The sequence below is a fragment of the Emys orbicularis genome, chromosome 3 (assembly GCF_028017835.1).
Source record: "Emys orbicularis isolate rEmyOrb1 chromosome 3, rEmyOrb1.hap1, whole genome shotgun sequence".
Taxonomy (NCBI): domain Eukaryota; kingdom Metazoa; phylum Chordata; order Testudines; family Emydidae; genus Emys; species Emys orbicularis.
Genome location: NC_088685.1, coordinates 2,540,339 through 2,567,956, shown reverse-complemented (window position 1 = coordinate 2,567,956; position 27,618 = coordinate 2,540,339). Strand labels below are relative to the sequence as shown.

General features: G+C 44.5%; 1 protein-coding gene across 1 annotated transcript in view; it reads left to right on the top strand.

Annotated features, from left to right (window-relative positions):
* DTNB (dystrobrevin beta) overlaps positions 1-27,618 on the top strand; it is a 346,393-nt gene that overhangs the window by 204,542 nt on the left and 114,233 nt on the right. Inside the window, exon 10 of the mRNA XM_065400623.1 lies at positions 14,364-14,441. Within this exon, the coding sequence (XP_065256695.1) occupies positions 14,364-14,441 (78 nt within the window). The remainder of the gene's footprint in view (positions 1-14,363; positions 14,442-27,618) is intronic.

Here is a 27,618-nt window from a genome sequence, read left to right as displayed (position 1 = left end):
TTCATAGATTCTAGGACTGGAAGGGACCTCGAGAGGTCATCGAGTCCAGTCCCCTGCCCGCATGGCAGGACCAAATACTGTCTAGACCATCCCTGATAGACATTTATCTAACCTCCTCTTAAATATCTCCAGAGATGGAGATTCCACAACCTCCCTAGGCAATTTATTCCAGTGTTTAACCACCCTGACAGTTAGGAACTTTTTCCTAATGTCCAACCTAGACCTCCCTTGCTGCAGTTTAAGCCCATTGCTTCTTGTTCTATCCTTAGAGGCTAATGTGAACAAGTTTTCTCCCTCCTCCTTATGACACCCTTTTAGATACCTGAAAACTGCTATCATGTCCCCTCTCAGTCTTCTCTTTTCCAAACTAAACAAACCCAATTCTTTCAGCCTTCCTTTATAGGTCATGTTCTCAAGACCTTTAATCATTCTTGTTGCTCTTCTCTGAACCCTCTCCAATTTCTCCACATCTTTCTTGAAATGCGGTGCCCAGCACTGGACACAATACTCCAGCTGAGGCCTAACCAGCGCAGAGTAGAGCGGAAGAATGACTTCTCGTGTCTTGCTCACAACACACCTGTTAATACATCCCAGAATCATGTTTGCTTTTTTTGCAACAGCATCACACTGTTGACTCATATTTAGCTTGTGGTCCACTATAACCCCTAGATCCCTTTCTGCCGTACTCCTTCCTAGACAGTCTCTTCCCATTCTGTATGTGTGAAACTGATTTTTCCTTCCTAAGCGGAGCACTTTGCATTTGTCTTTGTTAAACTTCATCCTGTTTACCTCAGACCATTTCTCCAATTTGTCCAGATCATTGTGAATTATGACCCTGTCCTCCAAAGCAGTTGCAATCCCTCCCAGTTTGGTATCATCTGCAAACTTAATAAGTGTACTTTCTATGCCAAAATCTAAGTCATTAATGAAGATATTGAACAGAGCCGGTCCCAAAACAGACCCCTGCGGAACCCCACTTGTTATGCCTTTCCAGCAGGATTGGGAGCCATTAATAACAACTCTCTGAGTACGGTTATCCAGCCAGTTATGCACCCACCTTATAGTAGCCCCATCTAAATTGTATTTGCCTAGTTTATCTATAAGAATATCATGCAAGACCGTATCAAATGCCTTACTAAAGTCTAGGTATACCACATCCACAGCTTCTCCCTTATCCACAAGACTCGTTATCCTATCAAAGAAAGCTATCAGACTGGTTTGACACGATTTGTTCTTTACAAATCCATGCTGGCTATTCCCTATCACCTTACCACCTTCCAAGTGTTTGCAGATGATTTCCTTAATTACTTGCTCCATTATCTTCCCTGGCACAGAAATTAAATTAACTGGTCTGTAGTTTCCTGGGTTGTTTTTATTTCCCTTTTTATAGATGGGCACTATATTTGCCCTTTTCCAGTCTTCTGGAATCTCTCCCATCTCCCATGATTTTCCAAAGATAATAGCTAGAGGCTCAGATACCTCCTCTATTAGCTCCTTGAGTATTCTAGGATGCATTTCATCAGGCCCTGGTTACTTGCAGACATCTAACTTTTCTAAGTGATTTTTAACTTGTTCTTTTTTTATTTTATCTGCTAAACCTACCCCCTTCCCATTAGCATTCACTATGTTAGGCATTCCTTCAGACTTCTCGCTGTGTTATTTTCCCAACATATATTTGGATAGTTGAAGTCCCCCATCACCACCAAATCTTGGGCTTTGGATGATTTTGTTAGTTGTTTAAAAAAAGCCTCATCCACCTCTTCCACCTGGTTAGGTGGCCTGTAGTAGACTCCTAGCATGACATCACCCTTGTTTTTTACCCCTTTTAGCCTAACCCAGAGACTCTCAACACTTCCGTCTCCTATGTCCATCTCCACCTCAGTCCAAGTGTGTACATTTTTAATATATAAGGCAACACCTCCTCCCTTTTTCCCCGTCTATCCTTCCTGAGCAAGCTGTACCCATCCACACCAACATTCCAATCATGTGTATTATCCCACCAAGTTTCAGTGATGCCAACAATGTCATAGTTGTATTTATTTATTAGCACTTCTAGTTCTTCCTGCTTATTACCCATACTTCTCGCATTTGTATATAGGCATCTAAGATTCTGGTTTGATCTTGCCTCCCAGTTTTGTCCTGACCCTCCTTTCTCTCTGCCAATATAGCCCACACTCCCTCTTGTTTCTGACCCATCTCCCAGGTCTCCATGTTCCCCACTTACCTGTGGGCTTTGCTCAACTTGTCCTTGTTGAACCTCATTAGATTTATTTTGGCCCAATCCTCCAATTTGTCTAGGTCACTCTGGACCCTATCTCTACCCTCCAGCATATCTACCTCTCCCTCCAGCTTAGTGTCATCTGCGAACTTGCTGAGAGTGCAATCTATCCTATCATCCAGATCATTAATAAAGATGTTGAACAAAACTGGCCCCAGGACCGACCCCTGGGGCACTCTGCTTGATACCGGCTGCCAACTAGATATCGAGCCTTTGATCACTTCATTCTAAGACCTCTTGCTCCAGGAAGCAAGACTATATCACCACCTTCCTCTTTCTCTGTATGAGGCAAGCTTCTTTCTTGGTTGTGAAATACTGAGTTTTTAAATAGGTTTTCCTTCTCTCTCTTTGTCCTCTGTCCGTGCTTGGTATAGTATAGATCTATCTCAACCGTTCTTATAGTCTAATTAGTTTATCCTTTCATTCAGTAGTGTGCAAGAAAGCAGAGAATCGGTATTTAGATTGGAATAGTAAATAATGGTGTTCATATATATAAACAATAGGCTGTACAGAAAAAGGAAGAATCATACATTCACTTCCTCCTACTTAGCAATAGATACTGCAGACAAGGGCCGATGCAGTAGCTAATGATGAGAAATTTATCTCCTAAATAATATAACAAACATGTAAGGATAGGAAACGTTGGAGAGGAAAATTCATCCTTCTAGTTCTGTGTTAGCAAACGGTGTTTTCAAAGGTATACTGTGACCTATTAATGTCCAGATTAATCTGTTTCAAAGCAAATGGGTAGATGACAGGTTTAACACACTTTTTTCTGAAAGCATTTTCAGCATTTGTTAAACTCTTTAGGCACAGAGTGGAGAAGTAAGACTGTTGGTTAGGGAATGGCCTGAAGGAGTTTTCATCTAAATGTTATTTAATAATAGCCCTATACACTGTTTCCCCTGAAGACCTATGAGAATCTACCTTCAATTTTCCCCTTTGCTGAAAGCTCTCTCACCTTTTAACTTAGTCTTCTAAAGCTATTGTGAGAAGAGGACTAATTAGTAGATGTGCCAGCCTCCCTGAGGGTCTACACCAACCTTTGCTAGCACAAACCCTGGCTTAGAGCCCCTGGTGACATATCCTGAACTGGGTTGCAGCTCACTAGGGTCTGCAGCTAGTGCATGATTCTGTGCTGGAATTGATAGTATTCTTTGTGCAACTGCAGTGTGTGTGTGTTTGGTTATTCTGGTATGTGGGTTAAGGTTAAGGCAAGCAAAGTGTTGATGTGAACAGTGACTTGACTGATGATTTCTGTTTAGTGACTGCATTGATATAACTGCACTTTTTAAATTAACAACGTAAAAAATTGTGTGGGATTGATATACTACTGAGGGGGATCTCCCAGTGTGGTTGCCTGCACACGAATGTTCTCTGTCTTGGAATAGCTGTACGCTATCTCTCATACAGTGGGATGTTCCTTGTTATTTGGAGCTTAATTAATTCCTAGCCTTTGGGGAAGTTCCTTTTGACTCTCCCACAGAAGTAGTCACATTATTCTTTCTAGTTTACTGTAAAAACACATTGCCATAATTCTTCCTGTAATAAAATATGAGAAACAGTCATGGCTATGTTCTTTTGTGAAAATGGCTGGCAGATCAAACTGGAAAGGGATGGGATTTCACACAATCATTCATATGAGTCTCCCAGAGGAATTCTAAGAGTTACAAAGTAAAGATACATTGTTACTCTAACTCTGTTAAGGATTTAATTTGATCAGATCATATTTTGCAACCAGTGTTTTTCTTACCGGGGGGGCAGCAGACTGGAGGGAAGTGTTTGAAAAGACTATAGCATCAGTATTGTAAATATTGTTAGGTACAAACAGTTCTCAGTGAATTATAATAAAATGAGTTACCCCTTTCTGAACTGCTGTGAAGTAAATCATGAAGTGCTCTGAAGTAAGACTCCATCACAATTTAAATAGTTTTCCAGTTAACACCTTATTTAATAAATTTCAAAAACACCTCATGGTGTTGTCAGGATGCGTTTCCCTTTACATTATATGTAACCAGATTGTGGTTGCTTTTTAAAATGGTCTTATAGTTAAGATACTGGACTGGGAGTCAGATCTGGTTTTTTTCCAGCTTTGCCACAGACTTTGTGTAACTTTGGGCATCCATCTGTTCCACATCTGTAAAAGTGGGGAGAGAAATATTTGTCTGCCTCTGGGGTGTTTGAGGATAAATTCATTCATGTATAAGCAATAGAGCAGCTTGCAAACAGATTGGTTCAAGATCAGAAACACTGTGCAAGTAAAGAGCTTGTATGAGTTTTTCTATCAGCTCACATGATACTTGACTCTTCATTATAGATGGGCCAACACATGAATTTGCTAAACTCTTTGGGAACTCTGATTCTCCATTTTTCCCTGCCAGCTTGGGACTTCAGTACTCTGTCTTGCTGAGCCAGACACGCTAGCCTCCTGCAAACACAGACCCAAGTCTGAACCACGTTCTCCAAAGCTGCAGACTTAACTGAAAACAGCTTAAAAAGTGTTCCTGTCTCCAGCACCCAGATACCCAGTTCCCAATGACCTTTTGCATGAAGCATATTCCAATTACATTATATTCACGCTCATTAGCATATTTTCATAAAATCATATGGAGTGCAACATCACAATACACTCTAGGTCTTATCTGTGGGATGGGAGTGGAGATTTGAGATGTCACGTTACACTTTTAACATGGACAGACTTCAGACCTCTCTGGGCTGAAATCACAGCCTCACCTTGCTCCTTTAGGATGAGGGGCCTACTTAATTCCCCCCTCTGTCCCCCCCCGGAAGTCAATAGCTCTGAGTTCCAGATGTAACTGATGGATTGTTCTGCTTCATCACTGAACCATTTTGCTGATGATTTTGTGAGTATTGTGACAACCTTTTGTCTACAAACACTGTTAGATTGACACCTACATTTCATTCTACCTTCACATTGTCCTCAGAGATCACGGTGATATATATACTAATGAAGCAACAAGTGAGGAAACTGAATGATAGCGATGGAAGACTTGCTCCAAATCAGATCAGTTACATTTTAGAGAATTTTTACTTTTCTTCGCTGTGCTGACAGAGGCAAATAAGTAATTCCTTTCCTTTGCTACAGATCAGCAGCGTCTCAGACAGGGGAACTGTTCAGAGTGGAAGACAGTCTGGTAAATTCTGCTTGCCTTAGTTGTGTTCGAGTAGATTTTTTGTAATCCATATGCTTTTCTGAAAAGATCCATCAAATTTGGGCTGACTGGGCCCAGCACAGTGAAGGTATTACTGAGGCTGAGTTCCTCTTATTTATTGAGGTCTTAGATGTATTGAGAGAGTTGTATCCATTGCCTGTATGCTGAACTCTTGTCCCCAAGGCTGACTGAAGACCTGCAAGGATTTTAGGCCTATTATTGAGGGAGATTATTCACACTTTCTTTCACCACCCTTAAATGGTGGGGAACCAGGTAGTGACATTAACACGCAATTACTGATCAATCTCAGCTTCTCACTTTTAGGGAGGATTATTGAGAATAGGTGAAGCTGAAGCAACTTCAGTGTCTTCAGAACCTTATGATCCCTACTACCTGTCTGTTTTTAGACTTGTGTTTAGTACAGACACAGTGTTATCTGTAGCTGACTCTCTCTTCTTGGCAGTAGACAAAGACGAAAAAAAGGGATCCTTGTTAATTTTTATTCGAACTATAGCAATTAATCACCTGTGAGATTGTGTTGACTTGTTTTGAGAAATTGGTGAGGGGGAATGGGAAGGACCTTCAGTGGGGTTCATTTTTCCCTCTCTCAGAGATGGCCAAAGGATTGTAAAGAGAACTTTTCTTCCCCAGGAGTTTTCACATGCAGATTCCATATGGTTCCTGCTCGTCATTCTTACCTTTGATTGACTCTTACTGTTTCAGCATTTTTTAGCAGGAACCAAAGGTTTAATTAAGTCTTATTTTGAAGAGGTTATTTCTTTGCTTAATGGTGTAAGGTGCCCATACGCTGGTATGATGTATGTTTAGCTGCCACAGTGAGAGAAGCCTTAAAAACAAATGAGCAGATGACAGAAGAGATGAAGATGATAAATTATAAATATACATACCAAAATGAAAAGAAAAGATAAAATAAATATTAGGATTAGAAAACACTGAATTTTGTAATGTTCCCTAAACAGTTTATTTAGGGCATTCAGCAATCATACTTAGTACTACGACATTCATGAAAAATAAAGATCCCTTTGACAAAATACCCTAATGTATTTTTAGTGCATAAAATATGCAGTCAAAAATATATCAACAACCGTGGGGAAACTGTTTCCTGAACTTGGTGATAGAGACCATTGATGAGGAAAGTGCTATAAATGGATACATTGCTAAAAATTGGCTTTCTTGAAATCTCATACCCATATACTGCTTCATTCTGTGAAATGTTTATCCCTGTCTCTGCAAATCTGTTTAGAATGGAAATAATTCTTATGACCTGGCAGTGCTAGGTGATACACAAATACATAGAAGGGCCTGGTCCGTGCTCTGAAGAGCTTACAAGTTCATTTCCTAAATTATTTTCTTGTGATAAGTTGGAAGGAAATTCAAGGTGGCTGCTTCTCCGGTTTGAGACTGTACTTTCTGAATCATTAAGTGACTTCTAGTTCTAGAAGTTAGAAACCTTTTTGAATATACTTGTTGGATATGTGTGTTACCCAGAGGTGAAAGTAAGCTGGTACGCCCCGGTACGGCGTAGCGGCAAGAGCCGATGCGCTGTACCGGGGCAGATCGGCTTCCCCAGGCAGAAATTTAAAGGGCCTGGGGCTCCCAGCAGCAGCTGGAGCCCCAGGCCCTTTAAATTGCTGCCAGAGCCCTGCTGCCAGAGCCGTGGGGAAGCGGCGGAGGGGCTTGGGCGGCGATTTAAAGGGCCCGGGGCGCCTGCCGCAGCTACCACCCAGGGCCTTTTAAATCATCCCCAGAGCCCTGGGGTAGCGGTGGCGGGGCTCCGGTGGCTAGTTAAAGGATCTGGAGCTGTGGCAGCCGCTACTGCCCTGGCCCTTAAAATAGCCGTCAGAGCCCCACTGCCGTCTCCCCAGGGCTCCGGCAGCAGGGCTCCGGGGACGATTTAAAGGGTCCGGGGCTCCGATAGCTGCTGCCGCCCTGGGCCCTTTAAATTGTCCCCGGAGCCTGCCGGAGCCCTGGGGTAGTGGCAGCGGGGCTCAGGCGGCGATTTAAAGGGCATGGGGCTCGGCCGCCGCTACCACCCCAGGCCCTTTAACTTGCCACCGGAGCATTGCTGCTGCTACCCCAGGGCGCCGGCAGCAGGGTTCCAGGGACGATTTAAAGGTCCTGGGGTGGTAGCGGCAGCCGGAGCCCTGGGCCCTTTAAATCACCGCCCGAGCCCCCGGCTGATACTGCTACCCCGGAGCTCAGCTGGCGATTTAAAGGGCTCGGGGCTCCCACTGCCGCTACCCTCTGGGGCCCTTTAAATTGCCACCCGAGCCCCACTGCTGGAGCCCTGGGGTAGCGGCGGCGGGGCTCTGGCAGTGATTTAAAGGGCCAGGGGCTCCCAGCTGCCGCTACTGCAGTGGAGCCCCGGGCCCTTTAAAGCTCTGCCAGAAGCTGGGGCCCCCTCCGATGGTGATTTAAAGGGCCCGGGGCTCCGCTGCGGTAGCAGCAGCTGGAGCCCCAGGCCCTTTAAATCACCCCCGGGGCTCCCAGCCTCTGCAGCTGGTAGCTCTGGGGATGATTTAAAGGGCCCGGGGCTCCCAGCTGCTGCTACCACAGCCCCAGCCCCGGGCCCTTTAAATCCTGATTTAAGTGCCTGGGGATTTAAAGGCCCCGCCTCTTCTGGTAGAGGCCACGTCCCCTCCCAAGGACTCCGGAATACCGGTAAGTCCTTTAAGTTACCCAATAGATACGTGGATAGTTAAAATTCCCCGTGAGAATAGAATTCTTCAGCTTAGATGGCCTTGATACTTGATCCAGGAATTTTTTTCTTTCTTGTTCTCTTTTCCTTCTGCTCTATAGCAGATGCCCACAATTGTCTCCTTTGTTGGGGGAACTCAAGTAAGTTTCTGTTAATCAGAAGTTTTGGAATAATGGGATTGCCCTGGACTAACAGTAATGGTGCCATTTTCTTTTACTCCATCAGACTGCTTCTGCTTCAGTATTAGAGCATCCTTCTGAAGACAGCTTTTTTATTACTTCTGTTAGTACTGTGTGCATGATTACAGCACACTCCTGATTTCATGAACAAATGGCTTTTCTATCTTGGTTACATAAGGAAATGGAGTGCCACCTTAAGGATGTTCAAGTTTATTAGAATATGTTCAGTAAAATGTCTAAATGGCCCCAGAAAAGAGCTGGACTAGGAAGGCTTTAGTGTGTGTAGTAAAGAAGACAGAATTCTGCAAGCAGAAATCTTTTAGCCAGATGTTCATATTTAGACTTCCCCCCCCCCTATACCATTATCACTGTGAGTGGGATTTTAGGTGGAAAATTGAGGACAGTGGTATTTATAGAACTGGAAAGAACCTATGGAGATGCCTCTTAATGAAGCTGAGAGCAAATTGAGAATGGTGAGTTACGACTTTTATTATGAAAGAAGTTGCCTAACAGCAGCATTATAATTAAAAAAATGGACTTTGACACCACATACCAACCCAACATCTATTTAAACCTTCAGAAGGTGAAAATAATTATACCCCTAATAAATGCAGTTGGTTACTGTGAGTTGCATTAATTTAAATGAATTCTGCAAAAAAAAATCCCTGCACCTCATAATATATAATGTATATTGTCATTTTCGCAGACAACGAGAGAGAACATTTATGTCTGTTCTTGCACTTTTGTGGATTTTGGATATGGATGTACTGTACACTCGCCCAACAAGTTGGAAGTGCATTGGGAACTGATCATTGTTGCCTTAGTGCATATTTTGCTGAGGTTCATTTTGTTATGCTCCTTGCTTTACATCTGTCTTCACAATTCAATAACGCACACATCCCACTTACTGCAAATAAATATTAGTTATACAGCAGCAGGGGTATACATTTCACTTTATGTAAAGACAGTTTATAAGGAGACAGTTTGTGTCCCAAAGAGTGCATAATATCAGCATCATGATGCATAGACAAAAATTGGGGAAGCGAGTTGTGACCCAAAAATGTTTGGGTTGTTTAGGTTAGGGGTTTTCTTGTTAGGACCCATGGAGGGAGAATTAATGGAGGAACCCTTAGATCTTCCCACCCCTCATAGTTCTGCATCTTCACCAGATGAGGCTGTCTCTCCAGAGTCCTTGTCTCCCCTCTGCTTCCCAGAGGACTTCAAAGTTTTTTCAGGACCCCATGAGGTGGTGGCCAGTTCTTTAGGGGTGCAGATGGAACTTGTGCAAGAGAATCTACACACTTTCCTAAATATAAGACTCCTGCCCCAGGAAGTGTTGTGCTTCCTGTCAGTGAAAACTCTCTGGTAGACTCCAGCCAAGCAAGTGGACAGATGATACCAAGTCCCTCAATAAGATTTTGGCTGTTTCTTTACCCATCTAATTCCTGATTCTTTGGTGGTTTAATGAGAGGTCCCATCAATCCCATCTTAAGGCCACTCCCAAAGAGAAGGCATTTAAGAGACTGATTTATACGGCCAAACGGTTTATTCTACTGCCACTCTTCAAATGAGTAAAAAGCAACAGAGGGTCCTGTGGCACCTTTAAGACTAACAGAAGTATTGGGAGCATAAGCTTTCGTGGGTAAGAACCTCACTTCTTCAGATGCAAGTAATGGAGATAACGAGGTTAGTTGAATCAGGGAGGGTGAGGTGCTCTGCTAGCAGTTGAGGTGTGAACACCAAGGGAGGAGAAACTGCTTCTGTAGTTGGATAGCCATTCACAGTCTTTGTTTAATCCTGAGCTGATGGTGTCAGATGGTGATTGAACTAACCTCGTTATCTCCATACTGATTTATACCTGCCTCTGGAGATTTCCATTACTTGCATCTGAAGAAGTGAGGTTCTTACCCACGAAAGCTTATGCTCCCAATACTTCTGTTAGTCTTAAAGGTGCCACAGGACCCTCTGTTGCTTTTTACAGATTCAGACTAACACGGCTACCCCTCTGATACTCTTCAAATGAGTGTTGCTAATTATTAGGTTCTTTTGACAAGATATAACTTTATTAATTTCTCTGCCATTTCTAAATTTGCTGACAAATTGTCAGAAGAATATAAAGAACAGTTTTTAGTTTTGGTTTCAGAGGGATATCTTACGGCTCATGCATACCTCAAGACAGCAATAGATGCTGCTGATATGGCTTTGCATTCTGTGGTCACTGCAATCGCCATGCAGCGTTATTCTTCACTCCAGGCTTCTGGCGTTCCAAGGGAGCTGCAGAACACCATAGAAGGCTTACCTTTTGAGGGTTCTAAACTGTGTTCTGCTAAAACAGATGGCACTGTGCGCACGTTGAAAGACTCCCGTGCAATAGTTCATTCGTTAGGAGTTTATACTTCTGTATAAAGGAGGAAACAGTTTAGTCCATAATCTTACTCCAGACCCTCTTTCCCACAGAGATCATTCCCAGTATGCCTCTAAGAGAAAGTTAATGTCGAGGTCTCCAGCCATCTTCATCAGCAGGAGTCCCTTCTCACCAGACAGCTGCAACTTTCAAACAATCTTTTTGACTTCTTGGTCACGGACAGCATACCACCTATATCTCCTCCCTTTGGATGATGTCTGTTCCTCTTCCACTGTGCTTGGGAAAGCATCACGTCAGACAACTGGGTGCTCAGCCCATCAAAGGAGGGTTATGTTATCCAATGAACTTCCTCCCTTTTCCCAACCCACCCTCCCTGTCCTTTCAGGGACACTTCTAACAAGACTATTACTTCAAGAACTATGATCTCTAGAATTGGAAGTGATGAAATAAGGTCCTTACTAACACAGAAGAAATGGCTTCTATTCCCATTACTTCCTGCTCCCAAGCAATCTGGTGGCCTTGCCCCATTCTAGATCTAAGAAAGCAAGTTCAGGATGGTCTGCTTGCTTCTATTATCCCTTCCCTGGAGATTGGAAATTTGTATGGTACCCTCTGTTTACAGGACTCATACTTCCATGTGGCGATACATCCTTGCCATAGGAAGTGCAGGTCTGTCACATCTTACACGCATTTAACATGCGCAATTTCAGCTTTACGCGGTCGGCAAAAACAAAACAAAAAAAGAGAAAAATAACAATTTTAATACTGTACCTGTAGTGCGGGCGATTCCACCTGCCATTGAACTCAATGTAATTTTGACTATACGCGGTTTTCGCTTTACGCGCTAACCGCGGAACGGAACCCCTGCGTAAGATGAGACTCGCCTGTACCTTCGATTCATAGCAGGTACCAACTATTACCAGTACACAGTGCTTCTCTTCAGACTGTCATCAGCCTCAAGGGTCTTCGCCTAGTACATGGCAGCAGTAGCATCCCACCTCTGCCATTTGAGCGTTCAAATTTTCCTTACCCAAATGATCAGCTAGTTCGTGGAGCATCAAGAGACCAGGCCCAAAATGGTATCCTAGTAATCAAACAGCTATTTTCCCATCTGCACCTGAAACTAAATTCGGACAAATCATAGTTACAACCAACACAACTCATAGAAGCAGACCTCGATGGCGTGACCACTATGGCTTACCTTTCAGGGAAGGTTTCAATCTGTAGTCTTTCTCTCAGAAAGTCTCAAATCCAACTCATTGACATCAGTGCATGCCTGCCTTCAGCTCCAGGCCACGTGGCCTCATGCACGTACATAACTGCATGCCAGATTTCACCTTCACTGTCTACAGGTGTGGCTCCATTTGGTATATCATCCTTTTAGACACCCCTTGGGCATGCAGCTTTGTGTACCTGCATGAGTGTTTCAGTCTCTCAACTGGTGCTAGAACCCCGAACAATGTGCACAAAGAAGTGCCATTTTTGTCCCCAGAACCAGCTATGATTCTGGAAAGTTGTCTATCAAAGTTTGGGGAGCCCATCTGTCAACTACAGACAAAACCTCTTTGGTCACTTCAGGAAGTTTCACCTCCACATAAACGTATTAGAGCTCCAAACTATTCTTCGGGTCTGCAAAATGTTTGTCCAGCATCAGGAACCAGGTGGTACAAGTTCTTACATAGAACACCACTATCTTGTTCTATCTGAACAAGCAGGGAGGTGCAAAATAACTTCAACTGTACCAAGAAGCTATTCTTTTATGGAATTTATGCATTTGCCTCAATGTTTCCCTGAAGGCTTTTCATGAGTGGTCAGTCAGGAAGGATGTTCTGCTTCAGATCTTCCACCACAGGGGGTACCAAGCAATAGGCTTGTTTGCAACCAACCTGAATAACAAGTGCATAATATTTTGCTCCAGGACAGGCCACTGTCTGGGTTCCATCACAGATGCCTTTCTTCTTCCATGGTCCATTCATCTCCTATGTCTGGTTGAGTTCCTCTTATTCTGAAGGTACTCAGGAAGCTGAAAAGAGACAAACCAATATTAATCCTTATTGCATCAGTATGGCCAAGAAAATATTGGTTCATGGACCTATATCAGCTTTCTGTCTGGTCACCGATAACTTTACCACTGATGGAGTACCTTCTGTCTAAGAACCAAGGCAAGATTCTACATCCCAACCTCCAGTGTCTCTATCTTACAGCATAGATCATTTCTGGTTGAATTCCCATGAGAAATTGTGCTCCTGAGGGGTTCAGACATGTTGGTGAATAGCAGAAAATAATTCACTAGACTAAGAGCAACATACTCCACAAAATGGAAGAGATTTTTGATCTGGGTGCAATCTCAACATATATCACCCCATCTCACGGCAGTTGCAGATGTGCTGGACTATTTGTTTCCCCTGAAATCATCAGGCCTTTTGATTAGTTCCGTGAGAGTTCACCTGGCTTCCATTTCTGTGCTACATTCACCAGTGATGGGTTTTCCATTTTCTCTCACTCTCTTGTTTCCAATTCTTGAAAGGTCTAGTCAAAATTTACCCTCCTTTGTCTGATTCTGTACCTGTATGGGATCTCAATCTAGCCATCTCCAAACTCACAGGACCTTTCTTTGAGCTTAGGGCTATAACCTCACTATTGTTATTGTCTATGAAGATGGCTTTTCTGGTGGCGACTGCTTCTACTAGGATGGTTTCAGAACTTCATGTCCTTCTGGCTTGTGCTCCTTTTGTGGTTTTCCATAAAGGCAAAGGTTTCCCTTAGACCACACCCTAAATTTATGCCTAAAGCATAACCATTGCCTGAAAAAACTATTCATTTGCCAGTGTTTTTTCCCCCCAAAGCCCCATTCTTCTAAAGCTAAAGAAATACTTCATGTTTGTGGAGCAATGCTCCAGTAGCTGATATCTGCAAGGAAGTGACATGGTCGCCTGTACATCCTTGTTCTGCTTACTATACCATCAGTCAGGCCTCTCTAAATGATGCAACTTTGGCAAGTTGGTGCTATAGTCTCTGTTCAGATGATTCAAAGTCCCTCCACCTACAAGGGAACTGCTGATGAGTCACCTGTGTGTAATGTATATGTGCACAATCACTCAGAGTTTTAAAAAAAAGTTACTTATGCATACAGTAACTGTGGTTCTTCAACATACATTTTACATTGCACATACATACATTCCACAACCTTCCCAACTTCCCTGCTACATTGAACATTACATATGGCAGTGCGAAGGAACAATGAGGGAAGTGGTGACCACGCCTCTTTTATGTCCTTGCCTGAGAGCATGAGAAGCGCAGGAGCACATGTGTCTCCTAGTTGTACTGCAGGCAGAAATCCGACTCAAGTGCATTGGGCGCACAAACACCTGCTGTGGAATGTATATGTGCACAACATATTGAAGAACAACAGTTACCGTGCATATAAATAACCGTTTTTTACCCTCATTTTAACCTGACACATGAATTCTTTAAGGCAATCTGAACACAACACCCCTACCTATGTAGAGACTGCTGTTACTTAGCCATTTGAATTAGTTGTACCTTTGACCTAATGTTCTTACACAGAATAATAGTTTTGTTTTCACCTTTATCTGTATTTACTGCTGTTCTTTAATCATTAACATGGAATACGTTATTTCTATTTTAGTCCTCCTCGACCTCTGACAAACATGAACGACACCATGGTTACCCATATGTCCTCCGGAGCACCCACTCCAACAAAAAGGTAGCTATACCTCACTAAATTTACTGTTTACATCTTTGCAAGAGGTATAAATAGAATGAATTTTGCGTCACTGTTAGTGTTCTGACTTGTTTCAAACGCTACTGCAGCTGCTCCGAGTGCATCTGAGGTTCATAAAAAAAGGCTTGATTGCCGCTGCTGCTTTTTGATCTCTTTAAAGAGCTATTTTCTTGTATTGAATAATTTTTACTACAGAATTATGACTGAACTAGCTGGTGCTAAAGTTTTATAGAGGGTATTTCCTCCAAAGCCGTTCAGAAAGACTGGTCTTGCTGATTTTTGTTAATGCCTGTTCTTCACACAAAGTAGAAACCAATTGCGTAGTTTCTTTTGAGATTCCTGAGGCCTGATCTACGTGGGGTGGTTAGTTCATATTGTGTGTGACGCACAGTGGTTAGTGCGCAATATGTAAGCTGTTCTAATAGTGTGCACACAGGACAACTGTGCACTACTGAGCAGATGATGTGGCTGTACCAGCGGCTCCTCCAGCAGCAGCAGAGGAGGAGGACAAGGAAGACGAGGAGGACACCGAGCAACTGCTATTTCACAAGCTCTTCTTGGAGCAGCTTCACAGCACTGTTTTTGGGCTTGGGAAATCGGCATCAGTTGATGAGAGAAGATAGTTCTGCAGACCTGGAATGTTCAGCAGAATTTGGTGACAGAATTTCAGGATGGTTGTGATGGGGCATCTGCCCTACACTGGCCTATAAAGGGTTATTAGAGCCCAAGGGAGACTGCACAAAAGGAGCGAGGAGCAGCCAATTAAGGCCAGGTTGGCCCATACAAGAAGGACTGCCGAGCAGAGCCGCTTCAGTCACTCCCTGGAGCTTGAGGAGTGAGGAGGACTGGCTGCCTTGCAGGCTGAAGGCAGCAAGCACCCTGGACAGAGCAGTGCTACAGGCAGAGACTGAGGGAGCTAAAGACAGCCCCTGGCAGGCTGCAGGGATCTGCAGGCCGAGACCCTGAAGCAAGGGCAAATAGGGTGCTGAGGCCACAGGGAAATGGCCCAGGGAAATCTACTGAGGAGTCGGAGGGGATGCAGCAAGTGGCAGCCATCTACAGAATCCCTGGGCCGGGACCTGGAGTAGTAGGTGGGCCCGGGTTTCTCCCCTCCCACCCCCCGCCTTGCCACTGAGGAAGTGGCCAATTGGCTGCAGTAGCCACTGAGGGAAGTGGCTGGACAGCGGACTGTGATACTGTCCCCTGGAAGTGGGGGAGCACAGAGTGCGGCGCAGCCGGAGGGCTGTGTCCTGAAGAGGACGCTGCAGTCCTTGGAGTGACGGTGGCTGGACAGCACCAGAAGAGGGTGCACTGGTGAACAGAGCTAAGCCCCAGGACAGCCAGCAGGAGGCGCCACAGTGGTGAGTGAACCCCATCACAATGGTGAAGACAACCTGAGATCAGTGCTGAACTAACCCTGGAGCCGCAGCAGCCCCAGACCAGCAGGCAGTGCCCCACACCCATTGAGAAGTGTGTCACCATTGCCATCTGGAAGCCAACCACCCCCAAATGTTACCAGTCTATAGCCAGCCAATTTGGCATTGGGAGATCACTGGTGGGTCCATTGTGAGGCAGGTGTGTGATGTCATGTGTAAGGTACCATTGTATTGGTTTTTAAAGCTTGGTGATGCTCAGGAGATTTTTGATGGCATTGCATGCATGGGGTTCCCAAACTGGGTTGGGGTAATTGATGGGACCCATGTCCCTATTTTTTGCCCCACACACCAGGGCTCAGAGTTTATAAACAGAAAGGAGTATTTCTACATGGTTGCTCCGAGGCCTGGTTGACCACCATGACATGTTCACAAACATAAATGCAGGGTGGTGTAGAAAGATCCACAATGCTAGGATCTTTCAGAATGCTGCTCTGTTTACCTTAAAGAATAAAGGAGACTTTTCCCCCAGGACCACTATGAACATTAACGGTGTGGAGAATCCTCTGGTTATCCTGGGAGACCCGGTTTATCCTCTGCTTCCCTGGCTAATGAAGCAATTCACAGACCACTTGGACAGGAGGAAGGAACTGTTTAACTAGTGCCTCAGTATGACAGTGGAGTATGTATTTGGCGATTTTGAAAAGAAGGTTTCAGAGTGGTAGCCATGTTGGTCAGTATCAGCAAAAACAACGAGGCGTCCTCGTGGCACCTTAGACTCTAACAAATTTATTTGGGCATAAGCTTTCGTGGGCTAAAGCCCACTTCATCAGATGCCTGGAGTGGAAGAAGGTGGCTCTCTTTATGGGCTAACTTGCCTAGGATTATAGCTACATGTTGTATTTTGCAAAATAGCTGTGAGAATAAAGGAGAAAGCCTTAACAGAGGATGGGAGATTGAGTGGCGGAGACTTGCTCATCGGTTTAAGCAGCCAGTTGAAAATGGAAACAGCCATGGCAATACTATCAGGGATGCATATTGCTCTTACTTTGAGTCTCAGGCCTGACAATGTGCAGCTGTACATCCAGCTGCTATCCCAGGGAGTAGTGGGGAGAATGGATTGTGAGCATTGGAGTGTCTTTTATGGGTGGTAGAAGTGGCACATTATGGCACTCCTTATTTTATCATGTCTGTGCTTTTATACTTTTAGAAAAACCTATGACATGCAAAATTTCCGTTTTTTCTGTGTACCATGCTGTCACCGATCCCCAGCATGCCCCAGCTTTTAAACAGTCCCTTGGAGGAACCGCTTCAGTATGCCAGACCCCCAAGGGGCCCAACTCTTCCTTTAGGCTAGGACATAGCCTCAATGCCTCTGAGACTGAGCTTCTGGGCTCCGGTACTCCTGCTTTGTACGGTGAGCTCTGCCCGGGCGTCCAGGGATCAATGCACCTCCGCAAGGATATTCAGTGTTACCAGGCAGCCTTTTCAAAACAGAGCAGGATTTATCAGCCAGCTGGAACACAGCTCCGGGAAGTGGCAGAGAAATAAATGTTAAGATGTAGTCCATTCTGGCCAAGCAAGCTCTCCTCACAGCTACGCTACCGTGGAATCCATTTTTGGCTCTCTCTCCCTCTCTCTTTGGCAATCCCAAGTGAGAGCTGCTGTCTCTCTCCCAAAAGCCTCTTATCCCAGCCACATGACACCTTTCATGCTGAGTTCACTCGTCCTGCCTGCTGGAGTTTCCCATGTATAAGTGTCAGTTGTTCAGTCCTTACGTCTCCCATTGTCTTTGAGGACCCTCCTTCAATATGGGTCAGTTTCAGTCAGTGCTTAATGACGCATTCATTCCATCCCAATCAGTAATGTAAGACAATACCTTATGTTTCCCTCTCTGCCCCAAGAGCAGCTTTTTAACCTTTTCCACCCACTTGGTAGCAATGCAAAGTACAGAGGGAAACTAGGGCTCACATAGGAATCATAAAAACATTACAGAAAATTCCCACTTTGTCAGACATGCATTGCCAAGTCCTTTTGAATGAATTTTAAAGGTTTTTATTATTAAAAACAATTTGTTATGTAACAACCAAAAATAAATTTTTAATTAAAATAACAATGAAACACAGCTTTGAAGTGGCACAGTGCAGTGGAAGGCAGCACACAACAACAGCAGGCTCCAATTCACAGGTGAATATACATCTTGCCTCTGTCTCTTCTTGTTCTTCTGCCTTCTGGTGTCGAGGCTCAAAGTTCCAGATGTGTTACATGGCACGAAAGAGCGGGGCTCTCAGGGGCAATTGTTGCTGCCCTGAGCTTCAGCTGGGGAGAGGAATGGTATCTGGTAGCACAGCTGCAAGGTTTCATTGGGGGAACATATGCTGGTGCTCCCAGTACTCTGTATTGTCCAGGGGTTGCAGAACATGGCTGGGTCCTGGCTGAGGGCACTGGAATGTCTGTGTGCTGCAACAGAGCATTCTGAGTCTATGTTGCCTCCAGGAGTTGCCACTGCATCTCCCTGTCTTTCTCTACAGTGACTTTTGCCATGGCCACGCTGTCTCTGGCCACTGCAACATTTTCTCTGGTATTTCTCAGAGCCAATCTCCAGCTTGCTATTGTTTTCCAGTTCTTTCCCCTCAGCTTAGCAAGCTGCTCAGACCTTGATAAAGGCCTTGTCTTTGAGGGTCTGGCCGCTGCAGGCACTGTGGCTGCAGGAGTAGGGAAATAAAAACAAGGAGTTATGGTTCATATGAAACACATGAGGCGAGCAGCCTTCAGTAGTGAAAGAACTGGTTAAGGACTATTTAGAAAAGCTGGATGTGCACAAGTCCATGGATTCAGATCTAATGCATCCGAGGGTGCTGAGGGAGTTGGCTGATGTGATTGCAGAGCCATTGGTCATTATCTTTGAAAACTCATGGCGATCGGGGGAGGTCCCAGATGATTGGAAAAAGACAAACATAGTGCCCATATTTAAAAAAGAGCAGAAAGAGAACCCGGGGAACTACAGCCTCAGTCAGCCTCACTTCAGTCCCTGACAAAATCATGGAGCAGGTCCTCAAGAAATCCATTTTGAAGCACTTGGAGGAGAGGAAGGTGATCAGGAACAATCAACATGGATTCACCAAGGGCAAGTCATGTCTGACCAACCTGATTGCCTTCTATGATGAGATAACTGGCTCTGTGGATGAGGGGAAAGCGGTGGATGTGATATGGGGGGAGGGATAGCTCAGTGGTTTGAGCATTGGCCTGCTAAACCCAGGGTTGTGAGTTCAATCCTTGAGGCGGGGCCACTTAGGGATCTGGGGTAAAATCAGTACTTGGTCCTGCTAGTGAAGGCAGGGGGCTGGACTCGATGACCTTTCAAGGTCCCTTCCAGTTCTAGGAGATAGGATATCTCCATTAATTGATTTATTTATTTATATATCTTGATTTTAGCAAAGCTTTTGATACGGTCTCCCACAGTATTCTTGCCAGCAAGTTAAAAAAGTACGGATTGCATGAATGGACTATAAGGTGGTGTGGCAGAGCTCTGACCCTGTCCCTGTGGATTCCGCGCTTCCAGGCGGTTTATGCTAGCCTCAGTGGCACACTGCGACCCTCCACGTAGCCCTTTTCCCTCTAGGGCCAGGGTTACAGTCTGCTGAGCCCTTTTCATCATAAGCCAGCAAGGAGGTTGGTGAGAGAACTCCCACAGTCTCTATCATCCCTACAGGCTTATTCCAGAACAGTTTAGCCTCCTGTCCTGACAGGGGCCTGTCTTCCCCTCCCAGGAGGTGTTTCTGTAGTGGTGGGTTGGGGGGAACCCGGGCCCGCCCTCTACTCCGGGTTCCGGCCCAGGGACACTAATGGCAGCAGCTGTTGGCAGTCGACCTTTCACCGCCAGAGCTGCTACATTTCCCTGGGCCACTTCCCCCCAGCTTCCCCCCTTCTCTCTCTCAACGCCTTCTTCACCCTTACCTTAGGGCTCCCTTTCCAGTGGCTTGAGGGTGTCTTCATTACCTAGCCCTTCAGCCGCACTTCCTCTCCTCTGGCTCCCTGACTCTCCTCGGCCTGATTGGAGTAAGTCCTTTTATAGTATCAGAGGGGCCTTAATTAGAGTCAGGTGTTCACATTAGCTTAACGGCCTCACCTGACTCTTTGCAGGCTAATTGGAGTCATGTGTCCACCCTAGCCTGGAGCAGCCCCTGCTCTGGTCAGTCAGGGAACAGAAAACTGCTTATCCAGTGGCCAGTAAATTTGCCTTCTACTACTTTGCTGTACCCAACTGGCCTGGGTCTATCACAGTGGATAGAAAGCTGTCTAGATTGTCGGGCTCAATGGGTAGTGATCAATGGCTCAATGTCTAGTTGGCAGCCAATATCAAGCAGAGTGCCCCAGGGGTCGGTCCTGGGGCCGGTTTTGTTCAACATCTTTATTAATGATCTGGATGATGGGATTAATTGCACCCTCAGCAAGTTCGCAGAGGACACTAAGCTGGGGGGAGAGGTAGATACACTGGAGGGTAGGGATAGGGTCCAGAGTGACCTAGACAAATTGGAGGATTGGGCCAAAATAAATCTGATGAGGTCCAACAAGGAAAGTGCAGAGTCATGCACTTAGGAAGAAAGAATCCCATGCACCGCCAAAGGCTGGGGACCGACTGGCTAAGCAGCAGTTCTGCAGAAAAGGACCTGGGGATTACAATGAACATTGCCAGCAGATCAAGGGAAGTGATTATTCCCCTCTATTCGACACTGGTGAGGCCACACCTGGAGTACAGCGTCCAGTTTTGGTCCCCCCATGACAGAAGGGATGTAGACAAATTGGAGAGAGTCCAGCGGAGGGCAACGAAAATGATTAGGGGACTGGGGCACATGACTTACAAGGAGAGGCTGAGGGAACTGGGGTTATTTAGTCTGCAGAAGAGAAGAGTGAGGGGGGATTTGATAGCAGCCTTCAACTACCTGAAGGGGGGTTCCAAAGAGGATGGAGCTCGGCTGTTCTCAGTGGTGGCAGATGACAGAACAAGAAGCAATGGTTTCAAGTTGCAGTGGGGGAACTCTAGGTTGGATATTAGGAAACACTATTTCACTAGGAGGGTGGTGAAGCACTGGAATGGGTTACCTGCGGAGGTGGTGGAATCTCCATTCTTAGAGGTTTTTAAGGCCTGGCTTGACAAGGCCTTGGTTGGAATGATTTAGTTGGTGTTGGTCCTTCTTTGAGCAGGGTATTGGACTAGATGACCTCTGAGGTCTCTTCCAACCCTAATATTCTATGATTCTATGATATTCCAGAGAGGCTGTGGAAGCATTTTAACATGTATTTCTTGTTTCCGCTCCCTGAAATTCTTCCCAGACTTGGGAGCACCTCAGAGGTGGTAAGGAGTGTGTGCAGGGGGTCTAGCTTGGGACTTTGGGGTTTGTAGATGTGCCTTGAAGGCTGTGAGGTTTTGGGGATTATGGTCCCAGTTTGGCTTTGCAGTTTAAGCTGTTCCTTGGAGATGCTTATATCGTGTCGGAAGGGTCAATGGACGGAATCTGGGGGCAAACTGGATCATAATCCCCTCTGTGTTGATAATGTTACACTGAGGTGGGTGACTACGAGGCAGAGAATGGCCTTAATCAGAAAGGCAAAGGACAGCCCAGAGAGACAAGGTGTGAAGTTACTCACCAAGATGGTCCCTCTCTTCCCACCAGAAGCTCTTCATGGGAATTGTAAGCTATCTCGGGGAGCAAACGACTGCACAGCTATCCCACATAACATTTGGATCAAAATCAAGCAATTTCTCAGTCTAAGATTCTGCTTTATCTCCCCTGCAGACTTGCAGAGAAAAATAGATGGGGTTCTGCACTGATTGTTCAAAGCCTTAACTTAGTCTTTTTCTGTGTAAACCTATCAGAAGCCATTAAGAGTTGTACAGCTATGCTATCCCTAGGGTACACATATTTTCCTGTACAAATGCCTGTTATGAGGCATATATACCTCAGCAACAAGCTGTAGTCTTAGTACCTTTGCAGCATGCAATACCCATATCTACCTCATGGAAATGGAGAATACTAACCAAATTTTTTTCTCTTCTAACTACTATCTCAATAAACTGTTGAATTTCACACAACTGAATATTTTCATTATTTGAATATGCTGCGGGAGGCAGGTTGGGGTAGAGGCTCTTATGTCTCATGAGGTTGTGGCTGTGCCCTGTTTCTGGCTGTTGTTTTGGGGCAGGAGGGTGGGTGTTCGCCGAGCAGGACAGATGAGTGGTAGGAAAAGGAAAATAGGTAGATGGGGTATGTGCCTTCCATGGCATAGGCTTGTAAACAGTCGATAAGGACTTTAGCATGAGACAGAAGCTGATTGCCCAGCAGATCCAGCTGCCATTTCTAAAATATGAATGGGGAACAGTGTGGGCTGAGGGAGGGAGGTGGGGGCTGAAGACTGGGAAAGGCTCAAAGCTCACATCTGCCAACAACTTAAATAACTCCTCTCCCTCCCAGGCATTTATCCCTCTGATGTATTTTGAATGCAGTCATATCTCCCCGCAGTCTTCTTTTGGTTAGGTTAAACAAGCCAAGCTCTTTAAGTCTCCTCTCATAAGGTAGGTTTTCCATTCCTCAGATCATCCTAATAGCCATTCTCTGCACCTGTTCCAGTTTGAATTCATCTTTCTTAAACATGGGAGATCAGAGTTGCGCACAGTATTCCAGATGAGGTCTCACCAGTGCCTTGTATAATGGTGCTAATACTTCCCAGTCTCTACTGGAAATACCTCATCTGATGCATCCTGGGACTGCAGTAGCTTTTTTCATAGCCACATCACATTGGCAGCTCCTAGTCATCCTGTGATCAACCAATGAACCCAGGTCTTTCTCCTCCTCTGTTGCTTCCAACTGATAAGGCCCCAGCTTATAGCAAAAATTCTTGTTGTTAGTCCCTAAATGCATGACTTTGCACTATTAAATTACATCCCATTTCTATTACTCCAGTTTACAAGGTCATCCAGATCTTGTTGTATGATATTCCGGCCCTCCTCCATATTGGCAATACCTCCCAACTTTGTGTCATCCACAGATTTTATTAGCGCACTCTTACTTTTTGTGCCAAGGTCAGTAATGAAAATGTTCAATCAGATTGGTCCCCAAACCAATCCCTGAGGAACTCCACTAATAACCTCTATCCAGTCTGACAGTTCACCTTTCAGTATGACCCGGTGTAGTCACCCCTTTTTCCCAGATGTTCTAAAGGCTGCTGGAGTATATTACCATAATGCTGATCTACTGGAATCTAGGTGTAAATGGCACTGTGCCAGGCTTTAAACAGGAGAAGGGTCATCTGGTCAACCTGACCCCAGAGTAGTGGAGGTCACACAGGTAAACAGACAGTTCTTCTTCAAGTGATGTCCCTCTGGGTGCTCCACTTCAGGCAGTTGTGTGCCCTGAGAATTTCAACAGCAGTGTCCGGTTGAGCCCCACGTGCGCTCTCCCCATCTCACGCCGTCAGTGTTGGTTAACTAGCGCTATGCAGCCAACCCCACCCTCCGTTCCTTCTCTACCACAGAGAACCTTGTGAGAACTCCGAAGTAGAGGGGAGGAGGCTGGGTAGTGGAGCACCCACAGGGACACACATCTCAAAGAACCTCAGTTACTGCACAAGGTGAGTAACTTTCCCTTCTTCGAGTGATGTCCCTGTTTGTGGGATAGTAGTTGGAGGACTGCAAAAATAGTGCATGGCAGCACTTCATGTACACAAACAACAGCCGACACTAACTCAATTTGCATCAGATTTAGTACACTTTGAAAGAGAACTCCAGAGCCCATGATAAATGCGGAGTTAGTGCACTCTAAGGAATTGATCATGTATATGGAGGCATTTTCAGACCAGACTAAGCCCCCTGTAAAGACAAACCCTGAGTCTAAAGATCGTTCAAATTTGAGCTAAGTTGGGATTTCCGTTCACTAGCTTTATATTTGTAAGTTAATGTATGCATGTGCATATGCAGACACGCTCAGAAAATCAGCTGATCATGTATTTGTTTCTTTTGTTCTTGTTGAAGTATGTTTTGCCAGTACATGAGTCTCCAGTGAATCACAGTCTCCTACTTGTCCAAAGCTATATATCAATTAATATTCCCTGCAGGGAATGAGAAACTAAACTTAAAAGGATCTTCATATATTTTATTGACGAGGTATATGAAAGAGGCAAGGAAAATCCCTCAGGTCACTGCTGTAACCTAATTTCCAGCAGCAGTCACTCAGACAAAACAATACAACCTCCCGAGTAGTTCTCTTCTACTTTCCAGGAGAAAATAAGTGTGTTGCTGTTGTACCTCTGAACTACCTACATTGAAATTACATCAATATTTATTTATCTAAATAATTGACTCTTGTAGTTTTCACAAACACTATATAATATGTTATTTGACTTCAGTAAGGATGCTTTTTGCTGAGCAAAGGCTTTGCGAGAGTAGACTTGTCCCTGAGCCTATGCTTTACAGACAAACTCAGGTAGACAGTCCTTAGAGCAAGAGTGCCCAAACTGTAGTCAGTGGAGTTTTCTCACTTAACTGGGTTTCAAGTTACTTTGTTGACAAGATCACTCAGATCCAGTATGAGCGGTGGTAGAATCTGTTCCCAGTGGAAAAATACTTCAACTTATCTTCAAAAAGTCATGGAAGACGGGAGAGAATCCAGAGGACTGGAAAAGGGCAAATATAGTGCCCATCTATAAAAAGGGGAATAAGGACAACCCGGGGAATTGCAGACCAGTCAACTTAACTTCAATACGCAGAAAGATAATGGAGCAAATAATTAAGCAACCAATTTGCAAACACCTAGAACATAATAAGGTGATAAGTAACAGTCAGCATGGATTTGTCAAGAAAAAATTGTGTCAAACCAACCTAATAGCTTTCTTTGACAGAATAACAAACCTTGTGGATAGGGGGAAGCAGTAGATGTGGTATATCTTGACTTTAGTAAGGTTTTTGATACTGTCTTGTATGACCTTCTCATAAACAAACTAGGGAAATACAGCTTAGATGGAGCTACTATAAGGTGGGTGCATAACTTATTGGAAAACCATTCCCAGAGAGTAGTTATCAGTGGTTCACAGTCAAGTTGGAAGGGCATATCGAGCGGGGTCCCGCAGGGATCAGTTCTGGGTCCAGTTCTGTTCAATATCTTCATCAGTGATTTAGAAAATGGTATAGAGAGTACACTTGTAAAGTTTGCGGACAATACCAAGCTGGGAGGGGTTGCAAGGCGTTGGAGGATAAGTTTAAAATTCAAAATGATCTGGACAAACTGGAGAAATGATCTGAAGTAAATAGGGTCAAATTCAATAAGAACAAATGCAAAGTACTCCACTTAGGAAGGAACAATCAGATGCATAATGGATCACAAGCTAAATATGAGTCAAACAGTGTAACACTGTTGCAAAAAAAAAAAAGAAGCAAACATCATTCTGGAACATATTAGCAAGACACGAGTATTAGTGTTGTAAGCAAGACACAAGAAATAATTCTTCCGCTCTACTCCATGTTGATTAGGCCTCAACTGGAGTATTGTGTGCAGTTCTGGGCGCCACATTTCGGGAAAGGTGGAGAAATTGGAGAAGGTCCAGAGAAGAGCAACAAACATTATTAAAGTTCTAGAAAACATGATCTAATGAACCAAAGTGTGGACAAGCAATGGTCTTATACAATTTATCAGCAATGAAGGAGGACAAGAATTTAAAAATGGTAATAACAATAACATTTTGTCCATGCTGTACTTACCCTCTTACAGAGGGGTTAGTCTCTTGAAAAAGGGCCTAACAATCTCTTGATATAGATAATTTGTCCAACTTTTGCCCCAGCCTGAACCTCTCACATTTGGTGAAGTTCATTGAGATGGTTGTAGGAAGCTGTAGACATATCTAGCATCTTCTTGTCACTCTGCACAACCTGTTTTGTTTTAGACCTTGGTATAGTATGTCAGCAGGTACTGTTGGTATTGATTGGTTTTTCTAATGTTGGATGAGGATTGGGAGTCTATGGTTATTATTTTACATCTGCCTTTGATGTAGTAGTGTTGACATTCCTGAAGACCCTGGCAGGAGTTAGCGGCCACTTTTGAGTGACTCCAGTCCTTTCTTTCGGAAAGAGAGTAGTATTAGGCAGTTTGTCATCTCTTCCAAAGACACTCTTATGTGACTTTCTGCAGAATTCTATTTGTTGACTCCATGTCAACATATATATATATATATATATATATATATATATATATATATATATATATATATATATATATAGATATAAGTTGATGGGAGCTAGTGAGGAGGTGTGGGTTGCTGTGTTTTCACTATTCTTATGACATCCAGCTTTAAATCTAGTCAGAATGACATACCCTGTCTCCAGTAGAGATTGGGGCATGGCCAGCTGCTGAAACTCAATCCAGATAACGTTGAGTGAGTGTTTATAGGCTGCAAGAAAAAGCCAAAGGAAATTATATCTGATCTTATTATATGATTTGGAAATTGCTGCTAGCACCGAATGCAGCAACCTGTTTTAAGTGATGTTTCATTTACTGATTTAGTTACCATCATCTGCACTAGCTGCAGGGTGATTTCTTGGCAAATTTCAAGGTGTGTTTTCTGATCTATAAAGCCTTAAACAATTTTGGGTCCTATTTGTCTGAGAGAATACCTCTTTCTTTGTTTGACACTTTGGCAGTTACAATAATATGGGTTCAAGGTTTGTGCTAAGAGCCCATGCTATAACCAGGTGGTGGCTGGAGACATGATGCTCCAAATGAGGAGACTGGGGCTCTGAAACTCACTTTCTTTCTTTGCTTATCAGTGTCTGGATTTGGAATGTTAGGACACATTAGACAAATTAGAGGATTGGGCCAAAAGAAATCTGATGAGGTTCAACAAAGACAAGTGCAGAGTCATGCACTTAGGATGGAAGAATCCCATGCACTGCTACAGACTAGGGACTGAGTGGCTAGGCAGCAGTTCTGCAGAAAAGGACCTAGAGGTTACAGTGGACGAGAAGCTGGATATGAGTCAACAGTGTGTCCTTGTTGCCAAGAAGGCTAACGGCATTTTGGGCTGTATCAATAGGAGCATTGCCAGCAGATCGAGGGACGTGATCATTCCCCTCTATTCGGCATTGGTGAGGTCTCATCTGGACTACTGTGTCCAGTTTTGGGCCCCACACTATGAGAAGGATGTGGAAAAATTGGAAAGAGTCCAGCGGAGGGCAACAAAAATGATTAGGGGGCTGGAGCACATGATTTATGAGGAGAAGCTGAGGAAACTGGGATTATTTAGTCTGCAGAAGAGAAGAATGAGGGGGGATTTGATAGCTGCTTTCAACTACCTGAAAGGGTGTTCCAAAGAGAATGGATCTGGACTGTTCTCAGTGGTACCAGATGACAGAACAAGGAGTAATGGTCTTAAGTTGCAGTGGGGGAGGTTTAGGTTGGATATTAGGAAAAACTTTTTCACTAGGAGGGTGGTGAAGCACTGGAATGGGTTACCTAGGGGAGGTGGTGGAATCTCCTTCCTTAGAGGTTTTTAAGGTCAGGCTTGACGAAGCCCTGGCTGGGATGATTTAGTTAGAGATTGGTCCTGCTTTGAGTAGGGGGTTGGACTAGATGACCTCCTGAGGTCCCTTCCAGCCCTGGTATTCTATGGTTCTATGATTCTATGAACCTCCCTCCGCCAATGAGATGCACCCAACACACACACACTGAGAAAGCAGTAGGAGGCCCCCTCCCACACGTCCACGAGCTAAACTGAGCAGCTCAGCTGTCTCATTCTCTCCC